Source organism: Malurus melanocephalus, unplaced genomic scaffold, assembly GCF_030028575.1.
Source record: "Malurus melanocephalus ecotype Western Australia unplaced genomic scaffold, MMel_1.1 scaffold_307, whole genome shotgun sequence".
In the NCBI taxonomy this organism is placed as follows: Eukaryota; Metazoa; Chordata; class Aves; order Passeriformes; family Maluridae; genus Malurus; species Malurus melanocephalus.
The window spans coordinates 487,724-505,120 of NW_026623539.1; the positions used below are offsets into that span (position 1 = coordinate 487,724).

At 41.3% G+C, this 17,397-nt stretch overlaps 1 protein-coding gene across 1 annotated transcript in view; it reads left to right on the forward strand.

Annotated features, from left to right (window-relative positions):
• Window positions 1-17,397, forward strand: part of DOP1B (DOP1 leucine zipper like protein B) — a 38,950-nt gene that overhangs the window by 3,190 nt on the left and 18,363 nt on the right. The window contains exons 3-14 of the mRNA XM_057377238.1: window positions 6,316-6,497; window positions 6,594-6,764; window positions 8,590-8,779; window positions 9,345-9,443; window positions 10,249-10,372; window positions 10,925-11,025; window positions 11,427-11,541; window positions 13,282-13,402; window positions 13,674-13,793; window positions 14,375-14,480; window positions 14,563-14,754; window positions 15,885-16,569. Of these exons, the coding sequence (XP_057233221.1) occupies window positions 6,316-6,497; window positions 6,594-6,764; window positions 8,590-8,779; window positions 9,345-9,443; window positions 10,249-10,372; window positions 10,925-11,025; window positions 11,427-11,541; window positions 13,282-13,402; window positions 13,674-13,793; window positions 14,375-14,480; window positions 14,563-14,754; window positions 15,885-16,569 (2,206 nt within the window). The remainder of the gene's footprint in view (window positions 1-6,315; window positions 6,498-6,593; window positions 6,765-8,589; window positions 8,780-9,344; window positions 9,444-10,248; window positions 10,373-10,924; window positions 11,026-11,426; window positions 11,542-13,281; window positions 13,403-13,673; window positions 13,794-14,374; window positions 14,481-14,562; window positions 14,755-15,884; window positions 16,570-17,397) is intronic.

The window sequence follows — 17,397 nt, forward strand, 5'->3', positions numbered from 1 at the left end:
TATAAATGTCAGGAATTCTGGTGAAACCAATAGAGCTTTGCTTCAAATAATATTTGCTGCCTTTTTAGTGCTAAGTTAATTTAATTTTTGCATCAAAGAAACCCTCAGCATGCTGCTACTCACTCTAGAGCAGCTAAAAAGCTCTTATAGATAACAGGAGGACCCAAGTTTTAGAATATTTTCTCAATCAAAGCTTATATTTAAAGTTCACATTGACTTGGCTGTGCCCTTTCCTTAGATTTGGGAAACTTTGGTGGTGTCTTTTGTATGAGCATGGAGAGAGATAGACAAAAAGAAATACTGTTTTGAAACAAGAGTTCCACATTTCTGCCTTTACTGTTTCATCCTGATTGCTGCTGAGTCAAGAGCCAGAGGCCTTCAAAATGCTTTTCTCCAGAGGGAACTATGAAATAATGAGAGTGAGAGGTGGCTTTGATCTTTTATCTTGAACACACTGAAAATGAGCACCTACCTGAGACTCTCATTTGGGTGCAGAATTGCCAAAATTGTGGCAGTGGAAGAGAAACCAAGGGAAAAGCTTTCAGCTGATCCAACAGTCCATCTGCTGTGGGATTTGATGGATTTAATCTTTTTAGGAGCTTAAGAATTGGTGRAACAAATCTTCCCCAGTGTTCAGCCATGTCTGTTATCTGAAAATAAGGATGATGTGGCAGGGGAAGGTGTTGCCAAAAGCAAGACTGGCAAATAAGATGTCAGTACCTGTTTCCTGAACTCCTGTGATTACGTGGTCTCCTACAGCCTCAAACAGAAATATTATTGTTGAGTTTCATCATCGTTCAGAGGGGTGTTTCTGACAGAAAAAAAACTCTTTTTTCCTGCAGTCAGCAGTGGAGGTGGATGAGCAGGAGGGAGGAGATCAGCAGGATCTCAGCCATAATTTTTTTTTTTACAAACTACACATGGTTATATTGAGGAACCTGAGAGTCACTTGAGTACAGAGCTAACTGATCTTAATCACGCCTGAAAATGCTGAGAAATGGACARAACACAAAAGTCAAAGAGTTCAGAAATTCTTTTCCAGAGCTGTGTGAAAGATGTTCTTGCCTCTATGGATGTAATATTTTCTGAGGCTTTTTCTCCYGCAGGCACTATTGAGACACACAAACACTCTCTTATTTCAATAAAGCTCAGTGGCATCACCCTCCAGGTAATCCAAGGTCTGCAGGAAGCAAGACAGGCTCTTATTCCTTAAAAACRAGGTACAAACAATGGAGGGAGCTGCTCCTTGGCTGATGAAGACCAACAACTCTGCCACTTCTCTGTTATTACTTGATGATCCTAAAGGTCCCTTCCAGCCTTAATGATTCTGTGATTTTTCTCAGGAGAAACTGGAGGTTGTTTTTTGAGTTTCTATTTTGCTTCTACAGCTCTAAATAACATTTCACTGTGACTTGTAGAACCAGGGAAGCAACATCTGAATGCTCAGCAAGAAAGGTCAGTTTGCARATCTGGAGAGATTTTATTTCGTTATTGAAGGGAGATGAGCCTTACCTAACTTGATGTGACTTCAGCACAGGCAGCTTCACCTTGAATTGCTTTTAGACAGGCAGAGGAATAAAGGGGTTTATTTTTTTGTTTTGTGACTCATCTCTTGCTTCAAGTAGGTCAGATGAATGTTGTCCTAAAATTGTGTGTGTTCCTCATGGTTTTATGGGGAGCTTGAGGTGAGTTACTGCAGTTTTGCCCATGGTTTTTGGGGTTTCTGAGGTCAGGAAATATGAATGTCCCCTGCAGAGATAAAGAACTGCAGGTAGCAGGCGTCAGCATGAGGGAATTGGCAGAATTTGCTTGTTTATTTTACACCCCAAGCTTATACAGGAAAGATTTGGGGGGTTAATTTTAAGGCTGTGGGTGTTACACAGCATCATGAGAGCAGAGAAACAGTGGGATAAACATAAATRAGAATATAAATGGGCAGATACAATCGGGTGCATCAAACAGGCAGCAAATATGGATGTCAGTAGTTGAAGGATTTCACTTGCAGTGAGAAATCATTTTCTTATTTTAATAAAAAAGCTGCTGGTGTGGAGAGATGTTGCCTTTTAATCTGGTGTCCCTGGATTCCTGGCAGTGCTGAATATTGCGACTTGGAGCAGCCTGGGATGGTAGAAGGTGTCCCTGTTCATGGCCAGGGGTGGAACTAAATGTTCTTTAAGGTCCCTTCCAACTCAATCCATTCTGGAATTTTAGTGGTATTTGCTCTAAAAGAGTACTTTCAAACTGCTTTTTATCCTTGGACATAACACAACTTGTAAATCCAAATTTCAGTTTTTACTCTGCAATTTCAAAGCAATTAAAAAAAATAACTTCCAACAGAAAATAAATGTGTTGCTTTTTGTTTCTGAAGGCTTTTCTTGCCTCAGAAACGTCCAGATGAACCTGATCTCACCCCAACCTTTATTCTATTTGAAGGGAAAAGGAAAACAAGCCCCAAACCCCTTTGCAGCTGCGCACTGTGGTTTGTTTGAACAGCCACACTCARTGTCACAATCTGTCTGTTCTTGAGAGAGAGAAGAGGAGGATTCTGAGGGTTCTTCTGAACCAGGGATTTAATGAGTGCAGCCATTAATTAACAAATTGCTTCATAGGAAAACTCAGACTGCCAGGGCTTTATCCCAGCTGCTGGCTCAGTTACAGACTTGTGCTGAAAGCAAACCTTATTTCTGTTTTTGAGAAGTTGCCTCCCTATTCCTTTATATTTTTCACTGAACCCAATGGACAAATGCAATGTGCAGAATTAAGGATATTTTATACACCTTTTTTCCCTCTTTTTTAATACAACTCCAGCTCCTGCTTTACTTTGCAACCACCTYTAAAATTCATGCTATTCATGGTATAAAATTCATGTTATTTCTAAGGAAGCTGGAGTGCTGTTGAGAATTTTTTTTACTTGGAAAATGCATCGGTGGAAAACGGAATCACAGGTTCTCGTTTTCCCCCCTCCCCTTGCAACCATTGTTATTTAAAAYAAGAACTATGGTATCTCCTAATTGAAGATAATCTTACAAATGGATGCTGCCTTTTCCTGGAATTCTAGTCATGGAAATAAAAATGTTGACTTGATTTCCATGGGGGTTTTATTGTTTTTTTAACAGATTTCAAGTGCAGAAGGAACTGAGKAAATGCAAATATTCTTCTGTGTGTGTGTATGCATTTGGTTTTATTTTAAGGCACAGGTGCAAAAAAATAGCAAGTTTTCTCTTTATAGACAATTGTGTACTTTTATGGCCCAATTTCAGAGAAATTCTGAGCATCCTTATGTTTAGTGTTAGAAACAATGGTTTGGGATGGTATCTCAAGTTTATTCATCTGTACCAGCCAAAGTTATCATTTCAGCATTCCTGGATCCTGATTCCTTGTTCTTTTTTCACTTGTGGAAGCTCGGGATATTTAAAAATCAAACTTTTTAACTTTGCCTRTCAGCTCAAGGAAATTAATCAGCATTCAGAAATCTGCCTATTACCCTGTCACTCTTATTTCAGTGAACAATTTGAGATCCCTCTACTAAAGGCTTTCAAGCCTTTTAAAATTCTCTGATCTCTGCAGTTGTGGGGAAGCTGGGAAGAACCTGAACCATCTGGCAAAGCAGCAGCTCGGGGCTGCTGGAGGGCTCTTGGGGCAACCACAATGTTGGAGTGGGGTTTAAAATCCCTGAATCTGATCGGGGAAAACTGGGAACTTTTAACAAGATGGGATATTGGGCAGGAATTGTTCCCTGGGAGGGTGGGCAGGCCCTGGCACAGGGTGCCCAGAGAAGCTGTGGCTGCCCCTGGATCCCTTTGAGTGCCCAAGGCCAGGCTGGACATTGGGGCTGGGAGCAGCCTGGGACAGTGGGAGGTGWCCCTWCCCATCCCTGGATGATCTTTAAGGTCCCTTCCAAAGAATTCMATGATTCCAAATCTTTCCCTTACCTATCCCTGATGTTTAGGGGAGGGAKTTCTTATTTACATCAAATCCCTAGAAAATTTTGGAGCCCAACCAGACATTTTGATGAGATGTCATTATTTCTGTAGTGGATCTGTTTCTCTGGGTCATAAACAGGGAATGTTTCCATTTTCTGCCTGGCTGATATTTAAATTCAAACTGCTGGAAGATGAAGATGGTATTTGTTCACTCTGAACACTGAAAGGGAAAATATTTACCACTGGCCTRCTTTTTTTGGTAATTAACTGCTTTTWTATCTATAAATATGCAGAGAGGGTGTGGGCAAATACATGCCAAGCTATATAAATAGAAAGTTTCAAAGTCCAGCTTTCCAGCAATCTACAAAGTTCTTACAAGTATTAAGGATTTTAACGTTGAAATCATATTCCCCATCTAACACATGTAAATGTCTCAAATATAAAAGATATAAAGAAGGTAACTCCATAAATATAACTTGCTTTAATTAAATATGTGAAATACTGCTCTATTCTTGGATTCTGGTTTTTATTATCCATTAAATGCAGATCTGCMCATCCTGGGGGAGGGAAGGAAGGAAGTGAAGTGGCTCAAAGTGACATCTGTGTGTCTTCCAGGATGGATGGTGTGMCATTGCTGTTTGCTGTTGTTATAAACTCTCAACCTCTTTTCTTGAGTAAATTTACTGCCAGCTGGTCCTGCTGAAAGGTGCTGGGTTTGATCTCCTCCCCTTCCTGCTGGGGAGTGTTCAGCATTCAGGTGACCTGGCTTGGGTTTATTCCAGGAAGGGTTCTTGCATTTTCTGCTGGTTTTCCAAGCAGGATATGAGAACCTCAAGTTGAGAAYAAAGCCACAGGATGAGACCATGATTTAGCTTTGGAGAGAGTCAAGGATTTACCTGATCCTGGAAACCTCCCAAATGCCCACGTGCACTGGAACATCTGTTTGTGTTTGCACACTCATCAAACCTGAAGTGCCCTTGACTGCAGTTTCTCTCTTTAATTGTCTCTGACTTGAAGAGAAAATTTATTTATTTCCCTGCTGAAATGCTCTGGTGGCTCAAGGAAGGGAGTAACCTTTCCCAAAAAGGGAGGCACAGTTTTTCCTAAAACCTGGCTCATCAACGAAACTGATTTAACTATTTCCTATCCTAAATATATTCTACATCAATGCAGTGAATATAAATATTAAASTTCTTGCCCAGAAAAGCTGTGGCTGCCCCTGAATCCATGACAGTGTCCAAGGCCAGGCTGGACAGAACTTGGAGCAGAACTTGGGATAATGGAAGGTGTCTCTGCCCATGGCAGGAGTTGGAATGAGATGATCCTTCCAACCCAAACCATTCCATGATTTCTTACATGAAATGAAAGTTTATGAGGACAGATAAATCTTTAATTCTTTCTTTATTCCTTAAAAGCTGTTCTTGTCCCTTCTCTACTTTCCCTGGAGACAGGATAAGGATACCCCATCCTAGCTCTGCTCTTTGACTTCCTTTTCCCTCCTCCAAGCAGATTCAGAGCAGGCTTTTCTAAATTTCCCATGGCTGATCCTATAGAAAAACTCAGTTGCAGAATTCTGCTGTTTCAGTGTGACAAAAAAAAACACAATTGTGAGTTAAAACTCTTGAATGCATTTAGTGCCTCTCATCATTCTTCTCAATCTTTAACATCCTGATATTATATATTATATATTATGTATTATATATTACGTATTATAAATTACGTATTATAAATTATGTATTATATATTATATATCATATATCGTATATCATGTATTATATACTTTATCGTCTATCTTATACGTTATATTATGTTATATGTTATATAGTATTTAGTAGATACTATACATTATATAGTATATATTATATATTATATATTACATATTAAATATTACATATTATATATAATATACTTTATATTTTAGATTTTTATATTATATTATATATTTACATTATTATATATTTTATATGTCATATATTATGTATTATGTGTTTTATATTATATATTACATACTATTCTTATATATTTTATATTATGTATTATGGATTATGTATTATAGATTATGTATTATGGATTACATACTTTATATTTTATATTTTATATTTTATATTTTATATTTTATATAAAATGTTATATATTGTATTATATATTACATAGAATATAATGTACATTCTGTATTATATATTGCATATTATAGATGATATATTGCATATTATAGATTATAGATTTCATATATTATATTTTATATATTATATATAATACATTTTAATATTTTCTGTTTTGTATCTGAAAGGGAAACAATATTATATTACATGACTACATAATATATTATTATATTATTATCTATTCTATATTTCACATTATAACTCTTCATTCTCCTCTCCTTTCTCCCCAGGCTCTCCAGAGTAACCTCAAGTATTCCTTGCTGCCCAGAAGGCTGATCATCAGCAAAAGATTATCCCAGTGCTTGCACCCAGCCCTGCCCAGTGGGGTGCACTTAAAGGCTTTAGAAACCTATGAAATCATCTTCAAAATCATTGGCACAAAATGGCTCGCCAAGGATTTATTCTTGTACAGGTAATTTACTWATTTTTTTTCTAAGGCATAACCGTCTCAGTCAATTTGAGTGAACTAATTTTTTGGGGTTTTTTTGTCTTTCTTTTTGATTTAAAGCTCTGGTTTGTTCCCTCTGCTGGCAAATGCAGCAATGTCGGTGAGACCTGTTCTTCTTGGGTTGTACGAGAAATATTTTCTCCCTCTCCAAAAGTCCCTCCTGCCTGGTCTCCAGGCYTTTGTAATTGGGCTGCTGCCTGGCTTGGAAGAAGGATCAGAAATTTATGACAGGTAATATTAATTATTCCATATCAATTTTAAAGCAATAAAGAGTATTTTGATTTTTTAGGGAATTCTCAAGAAATTTCTGTCATATTTCTGTAGATAAAAGAGCTTCTAGAGGTGGAAGAATGGTGGGACCTGGGAAGATGAAGTAGAAAAACCCTTTCCCCTCTATTTTCATCACAGGAGGAGAAGAGAAAGGAGAGTTAAAAATAGATATGATAAGAGAAAGGAATAAAAACTATTTCTTAAAGCTTCTCTGAATAATTCACATGATGACCCAAACCACTGCTCTGGAGAGAATACCTCCACTGCTCTATTTGAATACTTCAATGTGAGASAGCAGCTGAATTCATTCCAGTATTTCTGTATAATCTGACTGAAGTATGGAGCAGGGAGTTAATGAGAACTGCAGATGAACTTCCAAGATGTCACCTCTGGTTTTATACCTTTTCCCCCCTATTTTTGATGGCATCATTTTCCTCTTTGCCTTGGACAAACTGGATCAGACAGGAGTATATGACCATATATTTCATAAACCTATTTATGTTAAAATTAATTTAATGGGAGTTTTTTGTGAAATACAAACTTACATGAGGAAGTTTTACTTTAGTTTACTCATTGCGATGGTGCAAGAATATCTTGTCAGAAGAAGTGTTAGGTTAATTTTCAATTCTTTTTTTCCTGAGAGGCTCTCCACTGAGTGTTTTCAGAACCTTCAATATTGAGGACTAAAATTAATAACTCTCCTGCTGTTCCTGAAAGTGGCCAAAGTGCTGAAGTTGTGCTTCAGCCTAGGCACTATTTTCTTCTCAAAATATATCTGAGTTTCTGCACTCACACAGAAAATGAAAAAGAAAACTGGTTCGAGGGATTTTTTTATAAGGAAATGGAAAAGAACATCATACTGCGAGGAGGTTTCCTCTTCTGAGCTGGGCTTCTTCCTCTTTTTTTAATTTTGCATTCGTCACGTGAGGTTTTGATTGTTCTTTTATGGTAAAACATCAAAGATGCTCTGTCCCAGAKCAGGGAATGTGCCTTCAGTCACAGGAGCTGCAGTGGGATGGCCTGGAATTCCTGTCAGGGTGTCCTGTGTGTGATGTGTTGTTTTCTCTGGGATGGAATCCCAGGATGGTTTGGGTTGGAAGAGACTTTAAAGCCCACCCAGTGCCACCGCTGCCATGGCAGGGACACCTCCCACTGTCCCAGGCTGCTCCCAGCCCCAATGTCCAGCCTGGCCTTGGGCACTGCCAGGGATGGGGACTTCCCATCTCTTGATTTTCTTCATCCAGTGTCTCAAAAATTAACCCTTTTCATATGAAAGTAGAATTTTTTAGGATAACTTCCAGCTCCCAGACTGATAAAATTGGCTTTCAAACTTCAGCATCTGCTTGAATTACTTCCAAAATAGCATTTCACAMCTCTGACCATAAATATTTTTCAGAGGTACTGCTGTTATCTGATCAGAGCTGAATATTTGTGGATATTTCCTGGAGAACTTTTTGATGGATGTTGAGAAACTTTGTTTTAATGACAAAGAATTGAGTGGCTCTGATTGTTTTTGTACAATGAGATTAATCCACCATCACCTGCTCTAGGGGAAGGTTCCTGGCCCATGGCAGGGGGTGGAATGAGGTGSWKKTTAAGGTCCCCTCCAACCCAAACCATCCTGGGATTCTGTGATCAGCACAAGAGAAGGGCAATTCTGATAACATAAAGATGAAAAACATTAAATAAATTATGTTAATAATATATAATATATAATTACCTTTATGTGACATCAAATTAACTAATAAAGGTATTTTTTCTCCTCCTTTGTCTGTCCTGTGTACAGAACAGATGCTCTGCTGGTGAAGCTGTCCCTGCTGATGGGCCAGGAGGTGTTTTATGGAGCTCTCTGGGGCAGTGTCCTGGGCAGCCCCTCCATYAGGCTCCCTGCTTCCCTCTTTGTTGTCAGCCACATCAACAGGGAACTCTCTGGCAAACAGCAGAAGTTCATGCTTGGCACYGATTACAAACTCACAGTAAGTTCATTTTACACTCCATAATCCCAGCACAYTGGGCTTTCTCTGGATTTAATTAGGATGCCATGCAATGAAAAATATTTTGGGGAGAGGGAAGAGAGGCTGAAAGGTCCATGCTCTGGAATTCCTTAATACATTTAATGTTGAAGAGCAGCTTTTCTGGTTATAGTRTTTAATGTGCAGTTCCCAAAGTGTTTGCAGTTCTGAAATTAATGGCTTTTTTATTTTTCCAGTAAAATGGAAATTTTTCTGTAGGGAGTAATTCATGTTGAGTGATGGAAYAAGTGTAAGACTAATTAGAGTACTTTAACATTTGCATTTTGTGAGGCTTTCTATCTTGTCTAGTGATGTGACTCTGGAACATTTTGCATGTTACAAAAGCAAAGAATTAACAATTCTTTTAATAATATCCACAAAAAGTTGTTTGAACTTACTTTGGAGTAGGAGTTAAAATGCTCAGTAATTTTCCTCTTATTTAAACAAAATACTGTTCACAGGTAGCCAGATCCTTTTCCTCTCCTTCCTCTGATTATTGTCATTTAAATATTGTGTTTTCCTTTCACAGATAAAGTCTTTGTGTGTGTCAGTACTGGATTCCAATGTCCTGGTGCAGAGGAACACTCTGGAAGCAATCCTCTTCTTTTTCCCATTTTATACAGCTTTGGTAAGAGGATTATTTTGGGATGTTCCCAAGGCAGGTGTGTTCTGTGCACCCAGCCTAGCTCCCACCTYTGTTATTGCCAAGTGGCTGCATTTTGTACCTTCCAAATCAAGGAGTTTTGTGGTTTCTTATGCAACAACAATTTTAGGAGTGGAAGAGACTCTGCTGCTTTCCAGAGTCTTTACAGCTTCAAAWTAAGACATGACTGAAGATTTCACAGAGGCTTTGGGGGATATTTRGGATGTGTTTGAAGTATCCAGGTCTGATAAATTAATACGGAAAAAAAAATTGAGTATTTTCAATTAGGATTTTAGAATTGTCCACACTAAGACCAGGGGAGAAAATACGACTTGGAACAAGAGTTGTTCCTGTTGCTTCCTCATTTCCCTGTAGGAAGTGTATTTTGAATGGAGTGAGGATTTTYAAGTTTTAAGCATTGGGGTGAGCTCAKTGTGGCCTTRCAGGGCCTGAAGGAGCCCACAGGARCCATGGAGAGAGACRATTTCCAAGGGCTGCAGGGACAGGAGCCAGGGAATGGCTTCAAACTAWAATATTGTAGGGTTAGCTGGGATATTGGGCAGGAATTGTTCCCTGTCATCATTGTGATTCCACGATCCCACTTGTGTCYGATTCCATGAGATTGTGTCATGTTTCTTGAGATTTTACTCTACAAAACATTTTTTGTTGATGGTTTGTTACTTTTTTTTCCCCAAACATTCATATTCCCAGTTAAAAACCCCAACCCATCACACATTTGACTTSTTTCAGTGCTCACAAAAAGCTGAAATATCTTTCATTTCCCCCATAGGACTGCAAGGAAAGTACCATCCTGCTCCGAAGGGCTGATTTGGTTTATATCCTGTCAGCAGCCACCCAGACACTGCTGAGGAGAGACATGTCCCTCAACAGGAGGCTGTATGCATGGCTGCTAGGTACTGCACAAAATCCAGGGAGGCTCAGTATTCTGGAGATTGAGAGCAAAAAAATCACTGCTTAAACTTGAAATACCGTTTTTCAACAGTTAATGAATGATGGTGAAGTAAAGTGGTGTTTATTTGCCATTTACTAAGTGCCTTAATACAATCAAACATTTGGCAAAAGGGCTTCTCTTCAGAGGGGAGTTTATTTCTGAATTCCAGTTTATTTCCCTCTGAATCCCAGTTTATTTCCCACTGAATCCCAGTTTATTTCCTTCTGAATCTGAGGAGTTCTGGTTCCTCCACTACTTGTTGTGAAGTGGTTCAGTGGATGAAAGGAGTGGGGCACTATTTTAACCTTATTTTTCTGGAAGAAATGGTAATTCCCACCTTGATCTGGCCTCGATTTTGATTTACATGCTCTGCTGAACATCTGGATGCCTCAAACTGGGAACTGGGGGCTGTTGAAATGACAAAGACTAAAAAATTAGTGGAATTTCAGTATAAACCCTCTGGTCAGTGCTCTGTGCTGCTCTCTGAGCTCCTCCTGCCTCTGTTTTCTTGCAGGTTCTGATATTAAAGGTGGCACTTTTGCTCCAGACTCCACCACTTCTGAAGACCACGCTGTTTATTTCTTTRGAAAATACTCCAAAGATCTTTTGGTTGAGGTTGGTGTTCGTTGTGTAGAGATATATTCCAGATAAAGTCATGATCCTTTGAATTTTATCACAAACTGTGTCTGGAATTATTCCCAGTTATTGCTTTGTCCTTCCCTCTCTGTCCCTGTGGTTGTATTTCCATTTGCCTCAAAGCCTTCGTGCTCTATTTATCCCAAAATTTGATTGCTTATAGAATCTAAGAAACCAAAGGGAAGCATCTTGGGTGAACCACCTGAATTATTTAGAAATGCTTCTCTGGAGATGATGAGAACGTGGCATTGATTTGGCTGCCTGAGATGGGTTCATTTGTAGCCAGGCCTAAACAAAAACAAATTTAGAAACACTTCAGCTCTTAATAAGATGACAATCTGTTTTTGATGCATAACACTGGGATGTTTTCCTTTTCCTAGAGTTTGATTGTGATTTTGCATCAGAAATTCCCAGAGTCTGACCCAGAGGAACAGCACCAGGCTTATCTGAAACCCTTCCGGATCCTCATCAGCCTCCTGGACAAACCTGAAATAGGTAAAGTGTTTGTCCCTGCTGTCCCCACTGCTGGGGGCTGTCCCAGTGCCAGGCAGGACTTAAAAAACCCTGCACAATCCTTCCCAATCCTGAGCCTCTTGGGTGGGACTGTGCAGGGGGCTGTTCCTGGCCTTGGCCCTGCTCTGGAACAAATTCCCTCTCCAGGTTACCTCTGACTCCTGCACAGAGCCCTGCAGATCAGGGATGGATCCCAGGGAGRAAAATGCATTTCTGTGCCCTCCTGTTGGGTCAGCACAACCCCAGGCTGGGAGCTGTGCCAACCCCAAGCCTGCAGGCTGGGACAGAGCGTCTTGAGAGCTGCTCAAGCAGGAAAGGGCCTGGGGGGCTGGGACAGGGGCTGGACATCAGCCCAGGAGTGCCCAGGGGGGCAAGAGGCCACCGGGCCCTGGGCTGGATCAGGAATTGTGTGTCCAGCAGGAGCAGGGCAGGGATTGTCCCTCTGGGCTGGGCAGCGAGAGGCCCCTCCAGGGCTGGCTCCAGTTGTGGGTCCTGCAGGAGAGCCCTGGAGGGGCTGGAGCATGTCCAGGGCAGGGAGCGGAGCTGGGAAGGGGCTGGAGCCCCAGGARCRGCTGAGGGAGCTGGGAAAGGGGCTGAGCCTGGAGCAAAGGAGGCTCCGGGGGGACCTTGTGGCTCTGCACAACTCCCTGACAGGAGGGGGCAGGGAAAGGAGGAGAGGAAATGGCCTSAAATTKYACCAGRGGAGSCTCAGGRTGGAGATTGGCAAAGAAAATTCCCTGTCAGAGTGGTCAGGCCTTGGAATGAGCTGCCCAGGGAGGGGGTGCAGTCCCTGTYTCTGGGAGTGCTCAGGAGGARTCTGGATGTGGCCCTTGGGGACAGGSTTTGGGGTGAYGCTGCTGGGGCTGGGGTGGCACTGAGTGATCCCAAAGGGCTCTTCCAGCCCTCATAATTCTGGAATTCTGTTCCCTGAACTCAGAAGGCACCAGAAAAGAAGTACTTCCACCCCAATCTCAATATTCTGATGTGCTTTTCCCTGTGCCAGGTCTGTCCTGCTGCAGCACCGGGRGATGAGCCTCTGCCCATCCTTAATTTCAAGGACAAATTCACCTTCCTGTACTAAGGAATTAAACCAAAATGACTTGACAATTTTTTTAGGATTTAAAAATATTCTGAGTGGGGAGTGATGGTGCCAAAGAGACCGAGGTTGTTTCCATTATAAATATATTGATTAATCTGGTTTAGGAAGTAAATGAGAGCCATTACCCCACTGGATGTGTTGCTTGGCTGCCTGACAATCAGCATTAATCTAAAGTACAAATAAAGGGATAATAAATCCCTTTTAAATYAGGGATATTTTGCTAAACTGCATTATCCAGTTTAATCTTTCTGTTCCAGTCAGCTCACAAAGTTTAACTCCTTGAGCCTTAAGCCATTAAGACTTTYACTCCCTTTGGAAATGGATTTAACAATTCAAATTTTATTTATAAAAATCAAACTCAGCCTAACAAGAATCTTTGATCTTTTGTGCTCTTCTTAATCACTTCAACTTTTTTTTTTCATTTTTAAAGGCACTCATTGCAATGCTTTATATGCTACTTGTTTAGTTATTATTATTGTGTAATAATTATTATTTTAATTATAATTAAAATAATGATTTTATTTAATTTTCTTTTTAATGTCTCCAAGTTTAAGGCATTGAAATTCTCATTTCTTCATCTCCTCTGTAGACAACTCCTGGATTCTTTTTCCCTTCCCTTGCAGGGCCTCAGGTTGTTGGGGATCTGTTCCTGGAAGTTCTCAGAGCATTTTATTCCTACTGCAAAGACACCCTGGGTTCTGACCTCAAACTCAGCTACAATCAAAGTGGCAACATGCTGGCAAGGTAGAGACAAGTTTCCAACTCTGAGCTCAAACTGGATCTTGTTTTAAACTAAATTGTTAAAATCAAGCAATTTAGGGAAGGTTTGTGATTTCCATCACCTGAAAGATGCTCCAACTCCAGCTTCTCCAGAATGATGTAGTCTTTGATTTAAAATAATTAATGTTTTTTAGCTTGTAAAGAAAGGGAAAAAAATACTTCAGAATGCAGCGGTTCATGTGATGTGAATCCTCACTGGTCTCTGTTTTTCTTTTCCTTTTCTTTCCCTTTCCAGTGCAATCAAAGAGAACAAAAACGCTTCAGAAATTGTCAAAACAGTGAATTTATTGATCACATCCTTAAGCACTGATTTCCTCTGGGATTATCTGACCAAATGCTTTGAAGATTGTTTCAGGTGTTTATGTTGTCCAATGTCCTCTCAAAATGCCACTTCAGAGCTGTCTGTTAAGGATAATAATATTTACTGAAGCTTTTAAGGGACGTCACACATGGTAGAACCAGCCACATCTGTAAGTTGTGYCCACAAATAATTCAGGAGTGCAACCAGGTAAACAATAAGATGGAAATTTCAACCTGGGAACAAAAGAAATTCCTTTCTTTTGGAGGAAAAGGAGGAAAAAGGGTTGGGAGGGGAGATGGAGACATCTTTAAAGAAGTAAAATAAAGATCCTAAACAGTCTTTAAGGTAATTTCCAACCCCTTGATTCTATATGATATCGCTCTTTTTATCCTTTTCTAACTCTTAAGAAGCAAGACTGTGCTTCAAGCAGTAAGATTCAGTCTGAAATCGGCAGCTCCTTAGCATCCCACATGTACTTGGGTTGTTTTGACAGAACATTTTCTCCTGCTGTGTTAGAAACCCTTTGCCTCAAAGCAGTTGTTCAGTGCTTTGTGCTGCTTCTAATGAAGCTTTTTGGTTGTAACCAGAATTTTGCCACCATAAAAGCTCACATAAGAACGTGTCTCTCGCTCCAGAAGCAAATCCACGGAGATGAGGTATCCTCTGGAGAGTGTCAGCCCTCCTCCTACCATTTCAGAGCTCTGCACGCTGCTGGTGTTCCTGCTGGATGTGATTCCTTTGGTGAGGCAGCCTGATTTATCAACCATGGAGCAGTGATGGATGGGATGTGAGAGCTCCTTTAACCATTCCTCATTTCTTGTAGGAGCTCTACTCCGAGGTGCAGACTCAGTACCTTCCCCAGATGCTCAGTTACATGGTGCAGTCTCTCCTGGAGAACATGGAAGTGTTGGGTTTGCCAGAACTCACTCATGCCTTAAAGACCTGTTTTAAGGTGCTCAGCAAGGTGCAAATGCCCCCTTCCTACCTGGACATCGAGACAGGCAGTGGCAATGGGGTAGGTGATAATTAACSCCTCAGAATGGCTAAATCTGTTTAAAATTCTTGGTGACATAACTGAATTTAAAATGCTAGTTTTGTACTTGAAGCTGTACATGAAGGGAGGCACAGGAAAGATGGAGAGAGACAATTTCCAAGGGATGTAGGGACAGGACACAGGGAATGGCTTCAAACTAAGAGATTGTAGGGTTAGGTGGGATACTGGGAAGGAATTGTTCCATGGGAGGGTGGGGAGGAGCTGGGATGGAATTCCCAGAGAAGCTGTGGCTGCCCCTGGATCCCTGGCAGTGCCCAAGGCCAGGCTGGACATCGGGACTAGGAGCAGCCTGGGACAGTGGGAGGTGTCCCTGCTCATGGCAGAGGTTGGAACTGGATCAAGATCCCTTTCAGTCCAAACCRTGATTCCACTAAAAATGTAACTGCAGCAAGAAAGATTTTTTTTAAACTCACCTTCTTTGGCTCCTTCCAGAGCACTCTGATGCCTTGTCACTCTTACTGGGTGTTCAGTTCTGGCTGGATTGAGTTATTTGTGCCACTGAAGGAGTTTGATCTGGTCTCCAACTGGGACTGTCATTCTGCCCCTTGAGAAGGACGGGATTGAAATGGTTTTGGAAACAGAACACAGTAGCTCCAAACTGGAGTTTGCCAAACGCAGCCCAGCTTCACAGCTGGTTAGGTCTGCAAGTCTTTCAATYAATATTTCAGGGTAGCATAATGGGGTATTGTTTGTGTGCAAAGGACCATGCTGAGGAACAAGGAATAARTGGGATTTATTCCATTATCCTACAAGCACAGCCTGCCCAAGTCYCCCAGCAGAACAAATACTGCACCTGAGCAGAAATAATCCAACAGATGTAACACTGCTCTGGGGTAAATTGATTTTAAGGAAACACATCCTTCTGCTAAGTTTTTCTGTTTGATGAGCTGATGTGTGAGGTTTGTGCAAACATTTGTTGGGTTTTAAAGGCAAATGAGTGAAACTGCTATAAACAACTGTGATGCTGTGATTTTTGTCAACATAATCCAGAAATCACCRACAGGAGCTTTTCCTTTTTCTGTCAYTGCTGTTGTCCAGTTTAAATTCCTGTTGGCAGTGCCACGTTAACCACCTCAACATTGCTGTTGCAGAGCCCAGTGCCAAAGGAAGATGKGGACATAACCATGGAGACCAAGTCTGTGCTGCAGGAGGAGGATGAGGCTCCCTTCCCTCCCCTCAGATCCGAGGACAGCGGCATCGGCCTGAGTGCCTCRTCCCCAGAGCTCTCCCAGCACCTCGGGGTGCCCACTGTGACCCTGGAGAGAGATGACATCTGGAAAAAAGGAGGCAGCATCCAAAAAACTCTGCATTGCATCCAGGAGCTGGTTGCCAAGTTCTCCAGCAAATACATTTTTGGGGTGCAGCTGCAAGAAATGAGCCATGAAGGGATTGCAGCGATAAACCCCAGCGGGAAGGAGAAAAAGGAGAATGGCTACCGGTTGGCTGAGAGTGGCAACAAGAAAAAGAGCCCCTGGGATGCCAAGCAAATCACTGTGCCTCAGGTCAAACAAATGCTCTCAGAGCTCTTCTCAGCCCGGGGCTCACCCTTCAGGAACAAGAATTCCAGTCCTCTCCTCTCTGAGCACAGCCCTGAGCACAAAAAGGAGAAGGAGGAGGAAGARTGGGACTTGGAGCTGGTGTTGGGACCCCTGAGAGGTGACTGCAARGAAGCTTTCTCTGCAGCCTGTCACCTGCTGCTGGATTGTACCACRTTCCCAGTTTACCTGTCTGAGGAGGAGATGGAGCAGTTGTATCTCTCTCTGTTCCAGGTGCCTGGTAAGAAAAGCTTCCTTTCCTGGGCAATTTGARATTTTTTGGGATGCAAACAGCACTGTGAGCTTGGCTCTTTGTAAGACCAGAGCCAGTTAAAAAACCCCTTTGACAGGGCTGAAGGCAAATTGTCTATGAATTAAAGACTTTCCCACCTCGGCATCTGTGGTGTGTCTGGCAGCTGAGTTTTGCAAAGCTTTTTAAACTCACAATTTTTTTTAAAACTTTCACAGAAAATTTGGAGTTGAAGGCCTGTACAACCTTGCTTGGTTCAGGATTTTCAGGAGATCCATCCCCTATTGCCCACGTGTTGTGTGTCCCTCACAAACAAAGAACGTTTTAGACAAGGATGGGTGTAGGTGAAAAACTGGAGCTCTAAACCATAAAAYAGGCAAAATAATTTTGCCTAAACCCTCAGAATTCAAAGGAGTCCAACGTAACAAACAAGGATAATTTTGTACAACTGGAGGRGCTGTTTGCCCTTGGAATTCCAGTTCATTCCTCAGCTTTAGCAGAAGATGTTACTGGCCTTAAAGGTAGCTGGAAAATAGGTTTTTAGGGAATGGAGAGGAATTTTTTAGGGAATCCAGAGGAAAACTGGAAAATTGGGTTCTCTTCCTCACCTCACTCCATATTTCTGCTGTCTGATGATATTCCCACCATCCCTATGGATGAGCTCTCTACATGGTGTGGACATGGAATAATTCCATTATTCCTTCAGGRGAAGCAAAGATGGCTTGGCATGATGCCAACCACTTCAGTTATAAATTTATAAATTCTGAAATGAGGGGCCTCAGTGCTACTGGAAGAGCACCCATGGATCAGGAGCCTCTG